This window comes from Saccostrea cucullata, unplaced genomic scaffold, assembly GCF_032062105.1.
Source record: "Saccostrea cucullata isolate Sc308-1 unplaced genomic scaffold, CSIRO_AGI_Scuc_v1 ctg1041, whole genome shotgun sequence".
NCBI lineage: Eukaryota > Metazoa > Mollusca > Bivalvia > Ostreida > Ostreidae > Saccostrea > Saccostrea cuccullata.
The window spans coordinates 1-22,997 of NW_026921469.1; the positions used below are offsets into that span (position 1 = coordinate 1).

At 34.5% G+C, this 22,997-nt stretch overlaps 2 protein-coding genes across 2 annotated transcripts; one reads left to right on the forward strand and one right to left on the reverse strand.

Moving 5' to 3' along the window:
• Positions 1-214: 214 nt before the first annotated feature.
• Positions 215-7,956, reverse strand: LOC134260026 (sodium/hydrogen exchanger 9B2-like). The gene is made up of 10 exons (XM_062742611.1): positions 7,933-7,956; positions 7,243-7,622; positions 5,926-6,016; positions 4,021-4,203; positions 3,668-3,843; positions 1,748-1,854; positions 1,482-1,646; positions 1,157-1,268; positions 788-924; positions 215-682 (listed from the first exon to the last, which is right to left on the reverse strand). Exons 1-10 carry the CDS (start codon positions 7,950-7,952, stop codon positions 401-403), a joined length of 1,653 nt encoding a protein of 550 aa, XP_062598595.1. The 5' UTR covers positions 7,953-7,956; the 3' UTR covers positions 215-400.
• A 117-nt stretch (positions 7,957-8,073) lies between these two features.
• Positions 8,074-22,737, forward strand: LOC134260027 (sodium/hydrogen exchanger 9B2-like). Its single transcript, XM_062742612.1, has 11 exons — positions 8,074-8,142; positions 8,365-8,408; positions 8,501-8,738; positions 9,037-9,127; positions 15,373-15,555; positions 17,064-17,239; positions 17,343-17,449; positions 21,332-21,496; positions 21,730-21,841; positions 21,932-22,068; positions 22,186-22,737. Exons 3-11 carry the CDS (start codon positions 8,522-8,524, stop codon positions 22,498-22,500), a joined length of 1,503 nt encoding a protein of 500 aa, XP_062598596.1. The 5' UTR covers positions 8,074-8,142; positions 8,365-8,408; positions 8,501-8,521; the 3' UTR covers positions 22,501-22,737.
• The last annotated feature ends 260 nt before the right edge of the window (positions 22,738-22,997 follow it).

Consider the following 22,997-nt stretch of genomic DNA (forward strand, 5'->3'; position numbering starts at 1 on the left):
CAAAAATGAATGAATTTATACAGATGAAGATGTACATTGAATGTTAATAAATAAAACTGAAAGATTATGACTTAATCATACCAGGTAGAACAAATGTTTCTATAAACGGAATACATGACAGGTTTCTCCAGTTATAAGATCAGTGTATAGACTGAAAGATCGCAGGTAGTGGCAGAACTGTAGCTCTGTGTTAGTCAAAGCTCACATAAAGCCCTACAGTAAGATTTTTTTCTCGACTGTCATGACATCACTGGCAAAATGAAAATAGCGAATTACAATGATGCATTGTACATGTAGCTACTGCAATTTAGAATCCAAAATTCTATTACAAATTGTTTCTTCCGCTATTTAGGAGGAAATGGTGAAACAAATACTTTCTAGTCAAATTGGTGACGTAAAATCAAGACATTTCAATTTTGATAGTATTTTCTGGATCCGGCGTCATGGGGAGCATCGATACATTCTCCAAGTCTTCGCTACACTCTGCGTCTGCTTCATCTGTCGTCTGTCTGTCTAACTTGTTCAGGAGTCTGGGGCCCAATAAAGCTATAGCCAGGGCTCCAATAGGAGCTGTGATTATTATAGACAATACAGCAGTGGTCAAGACGACAGTGCCGTGACGTATGAATTCCAAGTTGTTGTCTGCTAGTGCCATGTCCAAGGCTAACCCGCCTATCGCAGCCTATAAATAGAAAGGTAGCTTACCAAAAACAAGTTTTAAGTTTTTATCAGTCGATTTACCGGTATATAACAAGAGTCAAGTAGAATGATCGTCTTATTAACTTACCTGAACAGTTGCCTTGGGAAACCGCGCTATTGCAATGAATAAGCGTTCCTTCTTTGAGAACTCTGTACCGAGGACTGATAATACAGCCGCTCCCATTCTTAATGTTTGTCCTACTGCAATGACCGCAGTACCCAAGCCTAGATAAAGTAAAATATAAAAATAACGAAAATTAATCAACTTCAAACGTCCAAAGGAATAATTTCAATCCGATGGAGAGCAAACGTGAACCTCTATAAAGATCAAAGGTGGGATCAGGTGTCCACGGACGATCAAGTATCCCTCGTAGACTGGACACGCCCGCCGTAAGCTCCTTGATATAGTTAACGTTTGTTCATGATTTATAAACAAATAAACAGATTACTAACTCACCTAAGGAACTCAGATCGTGAATTTGTTCCGATTTTACTGCTGCACCGATGAGTCCGAATAAAAATGGCTGAAATAGCATCCACAGAATACCCGTCACCTCAGCCACCGTATCCTACAAAAGAAAGTTGTTTTAAAAGTTTGCGCCCCATTGTTAGTAACAAAGTTTCCAAAAATGGAACGATTTGAAACATTTCATGAACAAAATTCTGATGACAATAATAGAATATTCCAATATGTAAAGCTATGGACTGTTTTATTGGTATGTAGACATATGCCATACAAGAAACGAATTCATTATATACTGATGACCGCTTCTCTGGCTTACGTTTTCGTCCTTCTTTCGTTCGTTTCTCCATCCGAAAGCTGCAACGAAGCCCACAGCGAGACAGCCCAGAGGACCAGCTCCTGGTAGGTGGGCCAAAGGACTGCCATAAATAGCAACGAGACCGAATCCCACCAGGAGAACAGACCGGTAAAACGTTTTGTTCACCTAAAATTGTTAATTGTAAATAATATTTGGAGTGTTAATGTACTGGGCTTTGTTTTTGATAGGGAAAATCGCTACAAGGAATTATCCTGAAGAGAACTTACGCTGTCTTTTGATGGGAAATACCACAGGAAAACTCCAAAAATGGCGCCGTATGCGATTCCAAGGAGCATTTCTAAAGGACCTTTAGCAATTGTCAGTGCCAACTCCCCTAAAAAATGTAAATATTTTCTTTAAAAAAATCTTTGATATGAGAGACAATATTCATAAAATTGACAAGTTAATAATGTCATTTCCTGCCCTACAATGTATACAAAAACTGTGCATATTTTAATGTTTAATTTTGGTTTCTTTCATAAAAGTATAAAGGCTTTTTTTATTTGAGTGAAAGGAAGAATGAAAGTTATACTATTAATTATTTTTTCATAGTTTAGGCAGGATTCAATATTTTAAAGAAAGTTGTATTAAACGACTTTTTTATTCGCAAAAGCAAAAACTCTAAATTCGACATTGTTTGAAACAGACAACAGTCGAGCCACTTTATCTACACGCTTGTGATTCCGCTGAAATCGTCCAGATTACGTTATGAGGGGGGACTGGAAGGAATTTTAGTTGTAAATGTAAATTCTCTTCTAAAATTTTGTTCGAAAGATAAACGATCCGGATATCTGGCACCCATAATATCGAGGTTCAAATGTATATAAAAACTAGATGTACATGCACTGTGAGCAATGAGCTCACTAAATGATACCCCCGCCTCCCATATGAATGTAATGGCAGTGTGTATGTTTTCCTGTGGGAAACCCAAAATATGTGCCGGATCAAAAAGTAAAACAGGCGGTGCATAATGGCATTATGTAATAAAGATTCTGTGAAAGTTTCATCAAATTTATTCAGTGGTATGAGAGGAGTTGTGGATAAGAGATGGGTACCCCAAAGCGTAACAGACGGACGGACAGATGGATGTACGGACAGACGGACATACCGATAACTATGCACCATCCCGCTTTTCAAGCAGGGGTATAAAAATCTAAAGAACTAAATTCTCTCTAACATAGAAAGAAATTGTAAGAAAAGCACTTGTTCTTTATATACAAGTTGTTAAAAATATAGTTAGTTGGAGTTACGAAAAGGCTTGCAAGCTATTATTGTCAAGATTTGTATGTCATTTACCTTTTAATGTTTTGGAAAGAATGTAAAACTTTTCTATGCTAAATATCACAGCTGTTTCTGTTGCTTCAAAATACTTCAATTTTGAAATGCAAGTCTGATCTTAATGATATGAAGGACAAGGAAAAATGTCAGGGTCTCCAGTAAATAATACACAAAGACAAGAAAGCGCTAATCAAATGACGAGTTGTCCAAATAAAAAGTACATATCGAGTAGGCAAATAAATGTCAATTTATTCTGCAGCCATGCAAAAAATTGATATGAATTATTTATAATTTTCATAATGAGATTTTTTTTTATTTTTGGGAAAACCTCCACCCTATGATTTTAACGGCACATGTCCTTGGTTTTTGTTTTTTCAAAAGGGGAATATTGGCATTTCAAAAGGACACACTGAAAATAAAAAATTCTCGGTCGTTTGTCTCTTGTGAACAAAGTGACCTATTTTGCAAAAGAGGTTATTTACCTCCATTGAAGGAAAAGATATATCTAACTTTCAATATAATTTGAGTAAACCATATCTATTTTTTGAAAGGGGTATCCCACCAAGCATATATCTCTCGAAGTAACCAATACATCTTTTTTCTTTCGTTAAATAAAACCTAGTTGTAGGAATGATATATCATTAACGAAAGGAATACGTACATCCTGGATTTCAGAGATAACCCCTTAAAAATTTAAAAACGTTTTCTCTTTGAATTGAATAGATCTCTTGTTTTTCCATATTGCAAAAGCCACAGATGAACAAAGCTGCAGATATATAGCATTAACAGTCAAAGAAATGCCTGACTTTGTTGGACCCCCTTCTCCACTCCTTAAAATAATGCACATGCATTAAAAACTCTTCCAGCACCTTGTGAGAAAACTATTCCAAGAAGTACACCAAAGCCTGTAATGTTGAAGACGTCATCTATTGTGGCGGCAGCGATGACGAGGGTGGGGATCCCTTTATCTAGGCCGTACCCAGAGTCTGCCAGGGTCAGGAGGGAGGGAACAACCACTGCCGGGGACACCGCCGACAAAGCAAAGCTGAAATATTTACGATTCCAATAATTGTATTGAAAATATTTTATTAGTTTCAGATATAATATAAAGCAAACGTCAACATTCTCATTTAATTATACAAAAAGATTAAAATGGAATTCAATCATACAATATCCTACAATCTTTCAATCTTTCACAAACAAAGAAGGCATTTTTTCTTACCCCAACATAAACGACCAGGTCCATGGCATGCCGAGAAGAAGGTGGGCGGATACAGCGTTAGTAGCGACCTCAAATAAACACGGTACCAGAGCCACCCTGAGGACTGTCAGGGAGAGTTTCCTGAGGGCCACGGGATCCAGACCCAGCCCAGCCCGCAGTAAGATCACAGTTAAAGCTATTTTCCTAGGATATTGATAAATATCATTTTAATGGTAAATTTCTTTTCATAATTGTTTACAAAGTTTAACTTTGGAATATTTTGTATTCCATAATCTTGTAAAGGAATTCTGATGTAAATAGTCTATTTTAATATAAGACTGTATGATTTGTTCAAACCGGTCAATAATATCAGGATTTTTTAGTGCTCACATTAAAAGATAATATCTGCACTAAAATGCTGTGTCACAACGCGAAATGTAATAACATCGCAAAATGTAATAAACCGGGCTAATTGCATTTTACGTTATTACATTTTGCGTGGAGATCAGCGCAAAATATGATAACGCAAATTTAAAGTAATTATCCCAATTTATTACATTTTTCGTTGTTATTACATTTTGCGTTGTTACAATGCTGTATTTCTGACATGGATATACAAGGTTTATAAGTGAAAAAAAAAATCCACTCAGAGTAAATTGTGGAGGAGACAGTTTGCTGTTATGAGCGTGTTGTTAATTGTGTGTGTCATAAACAGAAGAGTTGAAGAAAAGCAGCTTTATTTTTTTTATTTTATCTAGTATGTTTAGTATGGAGAACATTACTTGCTTAGAATTACTCAATTTGTTCAATTAATTACTACTAAAGTAGAAAATGTCGCTGAGTTAGATGTAGATTTCAATGATATTTTGTTTGAATGCCAGATTAAAAAAAAGTATCAAAATCGGCCTAGATGAAAAGGGTTTATGGGAAACTAAATATATATTTCTCTGATTCATTTATCAGAGAATTAAATGCAAATTTCCACAAGGCTTTATTATAAGTTTCACCTACTGCAAAGTGCAGGGAGTGACGATGCATTAAACAACAAAATGATTTATTTTCAAAAATTACATGACATCATTAAAAATTATGTAATATTCCTGAGACAAATTATCTATTTTTACACATAATATTGTCTCTTTACTCATTTATGCACCCCCCCCCCTCAAATATGGTCGGATCTTTTTTTAATTCTTTATGATGGTTTGAAATACTTCAAATGGATTTACATGTACAAGCGCTCATCTTAAAACTTGATTTAACGGAGAATTCCCTGTTCTTAACAATATTATTCCTGATCTTAGTTTCATAAATGCATTGATGATTAACATTTCAAAATTTCAGTTAATTACATTTTGAAGCTATATTGTTCTTTACATAAATGTGGGCGTTGTTTTATTTTTGTTGTATTTTTCAATAACTTTTTGTCAAGTATTATTGTTTTCTTTGTCAAAAATGTGTATTTGAAAGGTTATTTTTAGATTATAGAAGAATAGCATCGTAAAATGCTTTATCTTCTTAAATGTTTTAATTAATAAGATACAGACACAGTAAATTTTTTCATTACTTTTTCAAAGTTTAAAAAATACATTTATTCTTGGAAATGAATGTAGGTAGCCGTCTCCGTAAATTGTTATGCCAAATGTTGACAGCTTTACGCATACATTGTTGTAATTATAATTATCATCGGCCTAATGACTCATTAATAATCTGTCCACAAACATTAGCCGCTGCTCTGAGAATCAGCAGCACAGAGAGAGAGACAGAGAGAGAGAGAGAGATTGAATGTCTGTGAGGGTGTGTGTGTGTGTGTCAGAGTGACTACCACATACTCTGAGAATCAGCAGCGGAGAGAGAGAGAGAGAGAGAGATTGAATGTGTGTGTGTGTTTGTTTGTTTGTGTGTGTCAGAGTGACTACCACATACCTGAGAGAGGCCGACCATTTGGGGTCTATTGACAATCCCACTACTCTGATTCCCGGGACGTTACTTAGTAAACCTCCTACTATCAGCATTCCTGTTTAAAAATGTTTAAAAAAAAAAGCTCTACAAAAATTTTGAACAAGTAATTTTATATTCTTCAGTCTGAAAAAGAGATATTTTCCGTAGAGCGAAAAGAACATGCAAAGCTGCAAAGACGAAAGGCAAAATCAAGGTTTTAGAGTAACATTCTTTGGCCTATATATTCGTATCTCTTCACTATCTCGTCATAACAATGCAACTTTGCTATTTCCAATTTTCAATCTGAGGGAAAAGGTGCAATTTTTTAAAAACAAGTATTATTAACAAATATCCTTTACACATGTGCAATGTGTAAATAACCCATAAATCGTACAAACATGTACAGTTTTAATATTCTTTTTTTACTAAATTATTGTTTTATTCGATACTTTCTAAAATTCTAACGAACTCGTAACAGAGAATGAAATGAAATTCCTTAAAATTGTATAAAAAGAATAAAATAAGCGTAGATTCTCGATATCAAACAAAATAGAAAATAAATACCAACAAATACCATACAATGGGTTTCTTTCGAGTTTGTAAAATTTGACGTTTTGATTGCTCGAAGGCATGTCAATAATTTTGGCGGAACTTTTTTGTCGAGCACTGGGTTTCAACAACTTGTAATTTTGCAGTCCAGAAAAATAATTTGGTGCTGATTTATAGAAAACTGCTTAAAGAACCTCATCCATATACATTTATAGCTTATATACATGTAGCTTAAGTTCCAAGTAAGTCTTTGGCACGGTTAAACTTTTAATTAGCAATTTACTTAATAGTTCAGAGAGTAGTTATAACAGACGGACCAAAGCTATTTCTTGTGTTCAGTAACTTCACAAAAAGATGCAATTTCTAAATTGTGGCGGACTTCTACCGAATAACTAAAATAAGCCAAGATAAGCATCATCAATTTCTCTGTGGAAGCTAGAATCTTTTTTTTCTTGGCTTCGCTTTTTTCTTTTTTATGCAGAAACAGTTCTAAAAATGTTTTTATCAGTAACTTTATTACATAACAACTTTAAATAAACCCTTTTGAACCTACAGAAAGATTTTCATGATACTTTTAACGATTCTATTGAATTACTGGCAAAGATGTTTTTTTTTATATGTCAATCATAACAATGTGACAGTACCTTCATTTCAAAATTATAAATCTATAGGATCTAAATCTACAGTCTTTACTTAAATATAAGTTCTGGGTATCTCAGCTTTTGTTTTCACTGTCGGTTCAAATTAACTTACCCAATAAAGGGGGTAAACGTATCAGGGAGAAGATATGACCGCCAATAACGGCCCCAGCAAACAAAACGAGGAGTGAAAACAAGTTTCCTCCTGGACTTGACTGTTCCTTAGAAACAGAATACAAGATAATCCACGCCGAAACACAAATAAAACAAAACATCGAATATAAAGCACAGTTTCCATGAGGGGGCCAAATAACCCATTTTCCTCCCAAAATCGTCTTTGAATTTTTGCAATCGTTATCGCTGATGGTTTTGGAATTTGGAAGTAGAAACTGGATAATTTTATGGAATACAGATTTGCTCTCCTCATCTGGGCAGTTTTTTGTCTTGTATTCAAATGTGAGACAGTTGCAATTGTTATTCATCTTTATTTGCGTTCTCTAGGGAATAGAAAAAAAATTAATGATGATTCAATAAACCCTTTTACATACATACTCTCCTATACAAAAAAAAAAAATTAATGTTTTAACTAAAATTTGTATATGACAATTTGATCAGTAATGTACTCATTGGCAATTGAAAATTGTTGATTAGTGAAAGACAATACTTTGAACATAAGAAAATAATATTTGTGCAAGATTTCTGAATGACTTATAGATTGCATATCTGTAACTCTAAAACACTGTCTTCGTAAAACATCATTTATTGCATTCTAATTATTTTTGTTAATTTAAATTGAGAAACTTACCTGTATTTTTCAGACTGCATGGAAGTTTTGGTTCTTGCGCTATTAAAATAGTTTGCAGCAATTCTTTATATAAATGAAGTTTAATCACGCATGCGCAAATTTAACATTTTCATCCCCATCTCCTTGGTGAAACGACGAAAATTATACAGGGAAATTTGTCAATGTGAAAACGCGCATATCAGTCCATAGCAAGTATAACTGCTGTCAAAAGTAAGTTGATTTCTTGATATATTTCGAAGTCTCTATATATGAATTTGGAAATTGTTTAAGGTATTCTTTTCAAATATTATTTAGGAATTACACAGAGAGACATTTCATAAAAGCAATTGCTGTAAAAACTAAGTTCATTTCTGAATATTTTACGTAGTATCAACATGTACCCCATATGACCTTGGAGATTGTTAAGGGTTGACTATTGCAATATCGTTTCAGGAACAACATAAAGCTAGATTCCATACCAAGCAACTGCTGTCAAAGTAAGTTGAATTCTGGATATATTACGGAGTATAAACATGAGCCACTTTATCGGAACTTGGAAATTGTTAATGTTTTTTTAATATTGTTTCAGGAATAACATAAAGTGACCAAAATGTCATTTCGGAATATGTGCACATTCGAGCCCCGTGGCGTTCTTGCAATGATGGTTCAATTTTTTGTCCTTTTGTTGATGGTTTGGACAGTGACCCTATCCATTACAGACCAATCGGCCCTCCCCGGCGGGCACCTGTTTTCCCTTATTATCCTCTTTGTTAGCGCCGTGTCGGGAGGATATATATTTTCTTTGATTCGTTTACCACCATTACTGGGTATGATTTTTTTTTAAATTTCATTTTTTTTGTCTTTTCTCTGTTCCAGCATCACGTGATTAACGAACTCACTTATTAATTTTTCGTGGGCGTTTCAGATTTATTTCTTTATTTCTAAATTTTGGTCATTGTATTTTTAGATAAAAGATTATATAGCTTCTATGCTGTTTCTGAAAACTTTTTTTGTCACCAATGAGGAAAAGACTTTAATATGATTATTTTATACACGATTTCCTTCATATATTAAACCCTGATATTTTAAAAGATGATTTTCGAAATCATTATTTGACCTGAGTAGGTATGATCTTGGCGGGATTTGGTCTAAGTAACCTTCCTGTGGTTTGTTTGGTCGGACAGAACGTGACGCCAATTTGGTCCGGAGCTTTAAGGTAAGATTCTTTCCTTGTTTAATAACAAGGATGTGATTCGTGTAAAATATACAAAACAAACCGCCTTTATTTTAATTAGCTATTGGTGAATAAATAATTATGTAATTTATCGACAAGACATGAATTATGTAAAAAAAAAATTATGGTTTGCTTCAAATCGTCAATTAGTGGGTTTTTGCGTAGAGATTAATATATACTATTAAAAAATTATTTTTATATACTATGTATCTATCAAAGATTGATGTATACTATTTAAAATGATTGAAACATACCATTTATAAAATTTTGCTTTTTTTTTTTTTACTTTTTGTCTCCTTTCCATGGCACAATTGCTATTTGTCTTCTCTGTAAATCAAAATCCTGTGGGGTCTATTTCTATCTTCTCTTCTCTCTATATTATAGTTCTGTGGTGTCTATCACTATTTGTCTTCCCTCTATATTATAAATCTTTGGTGTCTATTACTATTTGTCTTATCTCTATATTATAAATCTTTGGTGTCTATTACTAATCTGTATATCATAAATCTTTGGTGTCTACTATTTGTATGCTCTATAATAGATCATTAGTGTCTATTACTATTTGTCTTCTCTCTATATTTATAGAAATCTTTGCTGTCTATTACTAATTGTCTTATCTCTATATCATAGATCTGTACAATGTAGTGTCTATTACTATTTGTATTCTCTCTTTTTCATAGTTTTGTGGTGTCTATTACTATTTGTCTTATCTCTGTATTATAGATCTATAGTCTATTACTACTTGTATTCCCTCTGTTTCATAGTTCTTTGGTGTCTATTACTATTTGTATTCTCTCTATATTATAGTTCTGTGGTGTCTATTACTCTCATTAAAATTTCTTTGTGGTCTTTTTGCTTCTTGTCCTGTGGTCTCTATTCATGTAACTAGTTTTTTTGTTTTCTTTATCTCCTCTTTATTTTAACTATGGCAGTTTTATTTTTGCATTCATATCTCTGTCACCTGTAAGTCGACATTCGGATGGAGCACTAAATGTAGACTATATGTCAATGACCCATAACAGAGTTGACATTCCCGCGTATTTAAAAAAAGAACGACTATTATTAATGATTAAGTGTAAAATGATTATTATTTTTTGTTTCTCCACACTGGCTGTTTTAACTGGAAATATTCCTCGTTATTACATTGTCACGAAAATATGAAAATACATAAATCTTTAAGTTTTGCGTTTTTCAAATTCGTGTTTTTCGGCACGATAATGCAATAAGGACTCAGTTGTCACATCGCTCACCAATGACAAGAAGTACTGGTTATCAGGAAAGTGATGTAAAATGAACATTTCTGATATTTTTAAATCACAATACTTGGAAAACATTAATATCTTCATTGATATAGTATAAATATCGCTTAAATGTGATAATAATTGTAGATATTCTGAAGAGATTCCAATTTTGGTCGCCATTGGTACAAATTTGTGCTTCTACAGCACGGAGACAATCTACGTTATTTTTGGAATAATTAGTGATGTACCCTATTTTTTTTAAATAAGAAGACAAAAAGGTTATGGGCTAATTATATAAATTATTTTGATTAATTAGGTCAAACAATAATCTGCCTACATTTTTTAAATATTTTGTAATTTCAAAATCATCCCATTCATAAAGTATAACGTGGCTTTTTGTTGTCCAACGCTTTTTTAACGGGTCAAAAAATGTGCGCTTTTTTCCTCCTTCAGGCACGCATTTTTTCGACTCTAATAAAAAAAAAAGAACATTAATTGCAAACTTTTAATTCAATTAAGCCATTTTTATTCATTTCATATACAGATAATGCACCTTAATTTAAGATAAATTCCTTTCTACACTGAAATCATTTGGTCGCCATCGTGGTGCAGTGGTTAGAGCGTCTGCTCTAGAATCGCGGAGTAAGAAAATGATCCTTACGTCGCGGGTTCGAATCCCACTGTGGGACGTGTGGACCGGTCCTTCGGATGAGTCCGTATATACCGAGGTCCCGTGTCGCGGCAGATGCTGGTTCATAAAAAAATCCCTCACTGTTCAAAGGCAATGTGTCGAGTAAAGAACTGTCTAAATGTTCAGTACTCCACCACCCCTCCACCGGCAAGTGTGGCTGCGTCTCAGTATAAGTGAAAAATTATGGAAGGGATGTTGAACAAACAAACGAAACGAATTGATTTTGATCAGATAGGAAACCAAGGATGCAAAGTATAATTGAATAGGGTTGTTCTACTTTAATACAGAAATGATCATGCACTCATTCCATCGTGTTACAAAATGTTAATGTTATTTCTTGGTAAACTAATTAATATTGCTGCAGTATATCTTTTTTCCAAGATTAGAACAGAATAAGAGCATAAATTTTATCCTTTCAATCATAATTGACACGCTATTTCATTTTTGATTCATTTCATGTGTCTAATTATTCAATGACATCACTTTCGATCACCCATGTTCTTTTATACATATGTATGAATACACAGAATTAGGTTGAAAATGAAGTGTGTCTTTGTAATAAATTAATGCAGTGACATATTGGCAATGAAATTGAATGTAAACTTTGTGATTGATATTGTCATTATTATAACATACATATGTATATATGTTTGGAAACGACTTTTGTAAAATATTTTTAATGAATATCGTGAAAAAAAAATTGTCAAAAAAAACACATCAATTCATAGGCTGCTGTACACACAGAAACCTTGAAGATGTGCGCTCATAATATAACTATTGAACTACTGACCTATGTTCCATTAAGTAGCGTGTTTACAAATATTTTCTCCTGTTAAAACATGTAAAAGAAATATGTCCTTTTAGTAAATGGGGTCATTTACATGCGGTTTTCAGAATTGTACAGATGCAGTAAATATTTTGTTTTAAATGTATAACAGTAACAAATATTGTGTGCTTATTACTGCAAAAACAAACTCAAGAGGTTGTACAAATTATGAAATATTTCTTCTAAAAATGTTTCTGAAATTGCAATTTTCGAAGAAAGAAGATTTTGTGTCTACGAAAGTCAAGCATAAATTATGTTAAACCCTACAGCAAGAGTGTATTTATCCTTAAACGTAGATTTAAAAATGATATTTTTGTAAAATACAATACATTCACCCCCTTAGCCAAAACAAATTGTAATTTAAGGTAGGATTCTTCTCATATTTCTAATATTTAAAAATTAATGAAATTTTCACAGAATCAAGAAGACAATATAAGTAAGTGATAGTGTCAGTGAAATTAAATTTGACCGTTTCATATTAGAGGCAAGGTAAGGTCAAGGTCATTATCTTTTTCCTTGACATTAAGAATAAAAAAAATACTGTTGCCAATCATGTGATACCTACTTCTATTTCAAAAGTTTAAAGATTGTTCTTTTTGCATAAAAACATATTACTATATCGGGTCTATAGCATGATATTACCAAATTTACATAAATAATTTAACTTAACTGGATATTGGCTAATCCGAATTCTCTCTGTTTTTCTTATTTTTTTTTAGGATATATTAGTTATTTTCATATGCTTCCTATATTTAACTTTTTCTTATTTTCACATATAATAAAGTAGTCTTATAAATGTACAAAATGATACAAAAACAAAAAAGTTTACTAAGAGAGAAAAAATACTTTTTATGGATTTTTGGCTCAAATCTGCACTTTGATAGGAAGGGTTTAAAAGCTAACAAAGTTCTAGTTTGTTTGGGAAATCATATTTATTTGATATATTTTGAAAGTTTAGTCCCTCATTATTAATTCAACTTACATTTGAAAATTTCTCCAAGTCTTCGATTGTGTAAAAATTCATAACTAAATTCATTGTTCTATTATAATTTTGAGAGGCAGAAAAGAAGATATTTTCATACGGCACCATTCCGCCAAAAATATAGTCCCTGCTAGTTTTCAAGTGCAGTTTACCATTTCTATTTAAAGTTGTACCATTGTGATGAGGAAAGAAAAATATGGTCTTTTAAATTCCTTACACCTCAATATATAAGACATATAAGCAAATATACTTTGAATGTTTCATCTAGTCAGAAACCAGAGAAGAATCCTACCTTAAGCTTAATACCGTAAACTGTTCTTTGACTCTGACCATTAATCTTGACCTTTCATACCAAGGCGAAAATATGCTGATGTTGAAGTCCATGTATTGGTATAGATGCAAATAAGCTGAGAAAATCCATTGTCTTAAAGCTATATATGGTGTATCTGACTAAAAAATAAAAATACGAGATTAAGTGTATATTTACATGATATTTGTTATTTACGTTTAAATTCAAATTTCCACCGATTTTACTTAGATATCCTTGCGTAGATAAATTTAATGTAATTTACAGGAAAGTCCTATATGTATAGAAACAAAACAAATAGAGAGGTCTTTTTAATGTTAGTTAGTCTGAACTTATCAAATATACGCCATATAATTATGATTTTACACAGGTTGTGAAATGGAAATCCGTATTGGGCGAGGCGAATCAAACTTTATTATGATGTATATATTAAGTATCAGTTGATCAGGCTCCAGTTTAAATTTGGACATCCACCTGAAGTTGTGAGGCTGATATTTGAAAAAAAAAAGATTAATATAAATCTACTTTTTCTTAGAATTCATCAAAGATGAGAAAAATGTTGATTATTAAACTTTTAATGCCCCTGTAATCGGAGGTCCGGAGGCTTGTATTTATGCTCTTTCAGTCTGTTTTTCAAACTTTAACTTTGGCCATAATGTTTGAAAAGTTGGTGTCAGTGTTTTTCAAATGTCCCATTTGGAATTAGACCTTCTTTTATCTGTGTGTGTGTTTTTTAACGGTCCTCTCAAGAATTTTTCACTCATATGGAGACGCTGCCGGTGGAGAGCTGCTTTTGTCCTATACTCGGCACTAGGGGCCATTGAGCAGTGAAGGATCTTTTTCGTGCCAGAATCTACTGCGATACGGGACCTCCTTTTATACGGTCTCAACCGAAAGTCGCACGGTGGGATTCAAACCCGCGACACAAGGATCAACTCCTTCGTTCGCGACTCTACAGAGCAGATGCTCTAACTGCGCCACGCGGGCGACGACCTTCCTTTACCTTTCCAAATTTTTTTGATGGTTGGTGCTAGGGCTTTTGCAATTCATATGTGTATTTATTGCAATTAAACCTTTCTTAGTGCACCAATATTTTCGATCTCTTGTAGCTTGACTTGCATTTGGAAATTTTCACCTTCGCGATGAGGTGCCATGCAGAAGCATCGGTGTTTTACAATGTTTCAGAGTTTCAAATCTTGTTGACTTGTTCTTATCTTCTTGTAGGAAGATCATTTAGCCACGAAGCTTCCCATGAAGTATAATTTCCTTGAAAAGAAATTAAATGAAGTTTTTGAAATGAAAAACATGTATTTTGTCTTCTTTAAAGTTCCATAATTGAAGGTTTGAGACATACTAAGATATTTTAGAATCATCATTGGTCGTGGGGGACCAATGCTCGTGGATTTACCTACGAATTTATATCCCCGCGAACGTTATTTTTTTAACATATTGATTCATTGAAACATCGTTTATACGAGTAATCTTACATCCAAACGAACTGGTCAAATTTTGCTTACCAACAAACATTGACCCCCACGAATTAAAATGAGTCCACGGTATACATGTAGTTTTTAGTACGCTTGTCTGTCTTTCTGTTTTAAAAAATAAACTTGGATACAACTTTTATTTTGCACATCTCTCTATCTTGAGCATTTCTCCCCAGTTCTCCCATAGTTAGTTTGTGGTCTCTCGTTTCCCCTTCCACAATCCTTCATCAGATGTTCTTTGGTCGACCAGGTTTGCTCTTCCCATCGAAGTGTTATTTTGGTGATGTTGTTGACTAGTTTACTCAACAAATCCCCCTTTCCATCGCCTTTCACTTTGTCAATAAAGCTTTCATATCGTCTGCACGTGTTTTATTTCTCATGAAGTTCCACAATAATTCAATTTCATTTGACCAGAAATCCTCATAATCTTTCTGAGGCACCCATTATGGAAACTAGAAAGCATTTTAGATTAATTTAGATTTTCGAAGAACGTGTCGTCAGACTTTAAACTTGAAAGTTTATCTGGTAAGTGGAGGGGGGTGTAAACATTAAACTTGACCATGCCATAAGATTTGAATAGTTAGAGGTAGGGCATTCATAGCTCACATGGGTATTCTTCGTGACAACACCATGCAATTTTTTTTAAAAAGTAGTGTTGTAACAATGCCAGGTTTTTGTTGTTGTTGACAACAGGAGGATAGCGTTGACTGTGATCTTAATCCGTGCGGGACTGGGACTCGATCCGGTGGCGCTCAAGAAGTTGTCCAGGACAGTGATCAAACTAGCCTTCTTACCGTGTATCTCTGAAAGTGTGATATGCGCAGTAACTTCTCACTATCTGATTGGTCTTCCATGGGATTGGTCATTTATGTTAGGGTAAATAAAACCATTCATATTTTTTTTCGCGTTACAAGTGGAATATGTGCATGCGTAATGATTGAGATTCGGCCATTTCTCTTTTTTTATATTCCTTTCTTTATTTTTGTCCCCCGCTTTCGCGAAAGCGAGGGGACATTAAATCTCATTCGTCTGTCCGTCCGTCTGTCTGTCCGTCAGTCTGTCCGTCCGTCACAAAAACTTTAACCTTGCCCATAACTTTTGATTTAGTGGAGCTATGACTTTCATATTTCATATGTATATTCCTTGTCACAAGACCTTTCTTTGGGTACCACCAAATTTGACCTTTTGACCTTGACCTTGGAGTTTGATCCACTTTTACACAAAAATTCCAAATTTTTACTTTAGCCATAACTTTTGAATGGTAAGTACTAGGACTTTCATATTTCACATATGTATACTTTGTAGCAAGACCTTTTATTGGATACCAACAATTTTGACCTTTTGACCTTGACCTTGGAGATTTCCGTACTTATCAGAAAACTTTAACCTTGACCAATACTTTTGAATGGTAAGGGCTAGGGCTTTCATACTTCATATATATAATTCTTGTGAGAAGACCTTTCATTGAATACCAAGAACTTTGTCCCTTGGACCTTGACCTTGGAGTTTGACCTACTTTTCAAAAACGTTTACCTTGGCCACAACTTTTGAACGGTAGATACCAGGACTTTCATATTTCACATATGTATTTCTTGTGGCAAGACCTTTCATTTGATACCAACAACCTTGACCTTTTGACCTTGACCTTGGAGATTTTTTGTACTTATCAAAAAACTTTAACCTTGACCATAACTTTTGAATGGTAAGGGCTAGGGCTTTCATATTTCTAATATGTATACTTTGTAGCAAGGCCTTTTATTGCATACCAACAACATTGACCTTTTGACCTTGACCTTGGAGATTTCTGAACTTATCAAAAAACTTCAACCTTGATCATAGCTTTTGAATGGTAAGGGCTAGGGCTTTCATATTTCATATATATAATTCTTGTGAGAAGACCTTTCTTTGAATACCAAAAACTTTGCCCCTTAGACCTGGACCTTGGAGTTTGACCTACTTTTCTAAAATTTGACCTTGGTCACAACATTTGAACAGTAGATACCAGGACTTTCATATTTCACATATGTATTCCTTGTGGCAAGACCTTTCATTTGATACCAACAACCTTGACTTTTTGACCTTGACCTTGGAGATTTTTTGTACTTATGAGAAAACTTTAACCTTGACCATAACTTTTGAATGGTAAGGGCTAGGGCTTTTATACTTCACATATGTAATTCTTTTGAGAAAACTTTTCATTGGATACCAAAAACTTTAACAATTTGTCCCCTTGACCTTGGAGTTCAGTAATAATATTCTAAGTAGATGACATATGATAGGGCGTTCATATTAGACACAAAATGTCATTAAAAAATGACATCTCACCCAAAAAGACACCGAAAGCGGGGGACCACAATTCTTTGAATTTGCTTGTTCCCCCTTAGATTTGTGTTGTCTGCTATTTCTCCCGCTGTCGTTGTACCCGCCCTCCTAAATCTCGCAGAGAGGGGATACGGATTAGACAAGGGCATCCCCACCCTAGTCATTGCTGCCGCCAGCATTGACGATGTCGTCTGCATCTCAGGGTTTGGAATTGCTCTTGGAATTGCATTTTCTACAGGTTTGTAAATGATACAAAATCTATTCATTACTATTATATAATGGCATATATTTATTTATTTTAAATTATTATAACTTATGAACTTTTCAAATAATGTTAAAAGGTGACCTGGCGTTGACAATAGCAAGAGGACCGCTAGAGGCAATGTTGGGCGTAGCGTATGGTGTCGTTTTAGGGCTATTTTTATGGATTATTCCAGCAAAAGATAGTGTATGTATCAAAATCACATTTTTATGCCCCCGTAAACGAAGTTTCGGGGGTATATAGTTTTTGTCGTGTCTGTCCATCTGTCTGTCCAGCTGTCTGTCTGTCTCTCTTTCTGTCTGTTTGTCCACAAAAACTTTAACCTTACCTGTAACTTTTGATTTAGTGGAGCCATGACATTCATATTTCACATGTGTATTCCTTGTGACAAGACCTTTCTTTGGGTACCACCAAACTTGACCTTTGACCTTGACCTTGGAGTTTGACCCACTTTAACGCAAAAATTTTGAACTTTGACTTTGGCCATATCTTTTGAACAATAGATACCAGGGCATTTATACTTTACATATGTATTCTTTGTGGAAAGACCTTTCATTGGACACCAACAACTTTAACCTTTTGACCTTGACCTTGAAGATTTTTGTACCTATAAAAAAACTTTAACCTTGGCTATAACTTTTGAACAATAAGTACCAGTGATTTCATACTTCATATACGCAATTCTTTTGAAAAGACCTTTCATTGATACCAATAACTTTGACCCTTTGACCTTGACCTTGGAGTTTGACCTACTTTAAAAGTACAACCTTGACCATAATTTTTAAGGGTTAGGACTAGGGCATTCATACTTCACAAAGGATGACTGCACTTAAGGAAACTTAGAAATTGCGACATAATTAATTTTTTAAATGGGCATTTCTCTTTCAATGGTAGAAATGGTCAATGTCTTAACTGCAACTTTGTGTAATTACGTTAATTAAAAGTTCGTATTAACGAAGTTCGAAGTCGTTTTTATAGAGAGGGGTCATCGCATATTCTGGAATCTCCATAGGATAATGAGTACGCCCATCTTTTTACAGGCTTAATACATAGTCAGCGCATGTTTTTGTATTGTTATACTTTTTATGGTAGTTGTATATTTATATATATTACCTCATATTAAAAGGAGATCAATAGACAAACATGCGCTCATGGTTAAAAAGAGAAAAAACTGTTTCTTCGTGTGTTCACTTTCTCTATAGTATACAGGCCATTTTGACCACGTTGTTACCTGTTGAATATTATAATTAACCACGTGATTTCTATACCCAGGTAACTCTGTGAATACTAAAATTCCATCACGTGACGTGTAAGGAAACACGCATTCTGCTTGTCGATAGTGATTGTTCATATCTGATTCAATCCATTCCCATCGAGCCACGGGTTATTCTTTTTTCTCTAAGATTATTCTTATATTTATCTCATAAGCGTTTCATTTTACTATCCTTATATATTTTTGAATGCATGTCTCTACATGTTCGTAGACTTCAAGAAAAAAAGATTTATTTATTATGTTTTGGACCATTGCCTAACATGAACATTCAAAGTAAGATCCAGTAAATAAAATTGAAATCATACCATCCTCGGTACGCTAATTTTTAGGGAAAAATAATTTTAAAAGAAACAAAAAAAAACTTGAGTAATTGTGATGTTTTTCTTTCTTTTTTATAAAAGGGAAAAAGAAAGTCAGTCTTACTGTTGTAAGCGTGTGTTCGATCCGGACCTAAATATTATTGATTCTGTGCATTACCGACTGAGCTAGTCGGCACTTACATTCGAACACGCGAATTGTTGACATCAGCCATTGCTGTTGATTATCAAAGAGAATGGCAACCTCTGCCGGTCGATGTTATTTGTTATTAGTTATATATACTTTATTTAAAAAAATTAAAAAACTAGTGCTAATTGTAACGGGGACCGTTACAGATGTTCCCCAAACGCTCCCGAACTCCCTTTTGGTGCCATATTCCCTGTAAGCTTCATTAAATAAGACAAACTCTATGCATCTGAGATTTTAACAACATTTACAAAGAAGTGTACAAAAATCATTTAAACTTAAGCATTGCACGCGTGCACATGTGAATGCATTTGCATCATGACCATATCATCTTGTCTACACAATCTATATTTTTAATACACTGAATATTAAAGTATTTAATCCAAAATTATTTTAAAAATACGCTCATTCAAGTGTATGTTTGATTTTACTCATTTCACGTGCACGCACGTGCATACATGAGCATGGTGACCATACCTTCTTGTAGAAGTCCATTACATCTATCTATGTTCTAAATTCCACCCCGTTTGGGTGAAAACTAAGGGAGTTATATAGCTGTTTAAAGTTTCAGCCAATCAGATTGCAGCACATGTACACTCACGTGTATGCATGTGCATTGTGACCATACCTACTTGTAGAAGTCCATTATATCTATCTATGTTCCATATCCCATCCTGTTTGGTTGAAAACAAAGGGAGTTATAGCTGTTTAAAGTTTCAGCCAATCAGATTGCAGCGCACGTGCATGCACGTGTTTTCATGATAATTGCTTTATTTCATGTTGTAGGATATCCTAACGCATGACTATGTTCAAAATTTCAAAGGATTTCGTCAAAAAACAAGAAAGATATTGAGACTTTAGTTGCAGCCAATCAGAGCGAAGTGCACGTGCATGCGCGTGAGATCTTGCTATTTTCATCATGTCGTCATGTCTATACTACTAATATATCCTCACATTATGAGTTTCAAAGCATTTCATCTAAAAATAGAACAGTTGTGGCTATATCTATTATATTGGTCATTTCACGTGTTGCACGTGCACGCTCTTGCAAGCACGTGCGCGCAAAATGACCTTGATTCCGCAAATCTACATAACATGTCTACTAACCCTAAAAAGGTTTTATCTACATCGGACGAACAGTTTACAAGATCATTCCCGGACAAAAAAGTTCCAGGAAGAAGAAGAAGAAGAAGAAGAAGAAGAAGAAAAATAATAATAATAATAAGAAACAGAGTAAAAACAATATGTTCCCCAACTTCGTTTGGGGAACATAATAATAGTGACAAACATATGACGAGAGAGAGAGAGAGAGAGAGAGAGAGAATGCACCAAATATAAATACAGTAGCTATTCTAATTTTAGACCACTAGCTCATCACAATATTAGCTCCACCTCTTATGCATATTTATAAATCTTATCTTCAATCAAGGGCAGATAAGTCTAATTTCCCGATATTTGCAGAGAGATGGGGTAAGGAAACAACGAATTATTTCATTGCAACGCAGTTTATAACCTTTATGACATTGCATTTCATTTGGAAATAGACCAACCTCTATAATAAATGACTTGAGACAAAAATAAAAACAAAAATAAATGTAACAACAGAGATTGAAAAAGATCCAAAAACAGGCGTTAAGTGCAGTTATCCTTTAATCCTTGTGACAAGACCTTTTATTTGATATCTAGAACCTTGACCCTTTGACCTTGACCTTAGAGTTTGACCTACTTTTTACAAACTTTAACCTTGACCATAGCTTTTGAACAGTAAGGGCTACAGCTTTCATATTTCGCATGTGTGATCCTTGTGACATGACCTTTCTTTGGATATCAAGAATCTTAACCCTTTGACCTTGACCTGAGAGTATGATCTACTTTTTACAAACTTTAACCATGGCCATAACTTTTCAACGGTAAGAGCCAGCGCTTTCATACTTCCCATACGTAATCTTTGAGACAATGCCTTTCTTTAGAAACCAACAAGCTTGACCCATTGACCTTGACTCGGAGTTTGTCCTATCTTATAAAATGTTAACCTTGGTCATAACCCAGGAACAGGTGTAGCTAGCGTTTTATATTTCGCATTTCTTGTGAAAAGGCCTTGCTTTTGGTAACAATATATTTGATTTGCATTTGAGAAAGCTTAACCTTCGCTATGTTGCCATACGGGGACATCAGTGTTTCACAAACACATCTTGTTTTTCTCAATAAATTCAATAACTTGCCATTTAAAACAAATCTAGGACATACCCAATCAAAGGTATTGCAGTTTCGTTTATATTGTATTTTTGCAGTCCAATCTTATTTTCTATCGTGCCATGCTGCTATTTTCTGGAGGAATGCTGGCGACATTCGGTAGTGTGTATGCCGACTTATCGGGAGCTGGGCCACTGGGTTGTCTTGTCTTAGCTTTTGTTTGTGGAATCAGATGGCGAAAAGAAAGTACAAAAGAACAGTATGTAAGTATCAAATGGCCTCAAAATACAACAAATATAGCCTTTTCGTAAGGTCGGTCCATATATAGACATTACAGAAAAACCATATCAACCGAGCACAAATGCGAGTTCGATGAGTTTTTCTCGGAAATGAATTTATCTATGGATTGAATTTTTGGAAAAGTCAGATTTACTTTATTGTATAGTCATTTCACATCAAATTCATAACATTCCCATAAATATCGTGTCTTTAATAGGCCGTTATTACGGACGCCGTGGGACTGCTGTGGATGATCTTCCAGCCTCTACTGTTCGGACTAATTGGTGCCGCGGTCAGAGTGGAACATATACAGAACCTTAGGATCGTCGGTAATGTTTCTGTTATACATATAACTGCATTTATAAGGCATTGATTTTGTTAAACGTGTTATTACAAAACGTTTTTTTTTCATTTTGTAGGACTTGGAATAGCAGTTCTTTTCATTGGTCTAATGATAAGATGTCTTGTAACATTTGTAGCCGTTTTCAGATCTGGGTTGAACTTCAAAGAGCAATTGTTTGTATCGCTGGCCTGGATTCCAAAAGCCACCGTGCAGGTAACAAATACACCAAATCTTGTCCGGTATCCTGTAAGGGGAAGAAATACAAATTCCAAAAAAATTATATTTTTTGTAGGTGTTTAATAATACATGTTCGATTATTTTACACCACAGGCGGCGATAGGTGGTTTGGCGCTTGACCAGGCTACACATGACAAGGATGAGGAACTAAAACCTCTTGGAATAATTGTTCTGACTATAGCGGTATTATCCATAATGATCACCGCCCCTATCGGGGCCTTAGCTATAGCAGTGTCAGGACCAAGGTGTCTGAAACACGACAGTGAACATGAAAGGCGGGCTAGTACGTCACAAAACGAAGAAACGACAGATAATACTCAGGCGAGAAATGGTGTGATTTGTAATGGAAATGTGAGGGAAAAAGTAATTGAAGATGAAAATGTTGACATTGTTGTAACACATATTTGAGAATATATTGGGATACTTGAGAAATAAGTTATAAGTTTCAGGCGCGGGTCCAGGATTTTTTCCAGAAGGGGGAGGGGGGAGGTTGGGTTCCAACCCTGTCCAAAAAAATCCAACCTTGAAATTTGCCACACACCTTTATATAATCAGCATCAACATCATCATGTTGTTACGACCTCGACACCTGAACTCGATCATTCATCGCCAGTGACTTCTTAGAAATGACTTTAAGTAAGGTTTGAATCATTCCATTCAAGGACTCCAGTGGTTCGGCGAGACTTTCTCGCCCATATAGCAACATTGAACGTTGAGGCTGCTCAACTTTGGTTAAAGGTCACAGACTTAGAACTTAGCAACAATCCAACAACATATTAAAATTGAAACCCATTCCAAAATCGATTTTCTGTGTGTGTGTGTGTGTGTGGGGGGGGGGGGGGGGGGGGGTAGTCCTTGGGTTAAAGTTTCATATTAAAGATTTTTTATACCAATTTAACACAAAG

Bases quoted from the DNA above. Each gene is read 5' to 3' on its own strand.
- LOC134260026 (XM_062742611.1), bottom strand. From the start codon at position 7,952: ATGCAGTCTGAAAAATACAG. The intron at 4,204-5,925 runs GTATGTGGTAGT...TCAATATCCTAG, and splicing joins AAATGGTCGGCCTCTCTCAG to GAAAATAGCTTTAACTGTGA. The intron at 1,647-1,747 runs GTAAGTTCTCTT...TAACAATTTTAG, and splicing joins ATTTCCCATCAAAAGACAGC to GTGAACAAAACGTTTTACCG.
- LOC134260027 (XM_062742612.1), top strand. From the start codon at position 8,522: ATGTCATTTCGGAATATGTGCACATTCGAGCCCCGTGGCGTTCTTGCA. The intron at 15,556-17,063 runs GTAAATAAAACC...GTTCCCCCTTAG, and splicing joins GATTGGTCATTTATGTTAGG to ATTTGTGTTGTCTGCTATTT. The intron at 22,069-22,185 runs GTAACAAATACA...TTTACACCACAG, and splicing joins TTCCAAAAGCCACCGTGCAG to GCGGCGATAGGTGGTTTGGC.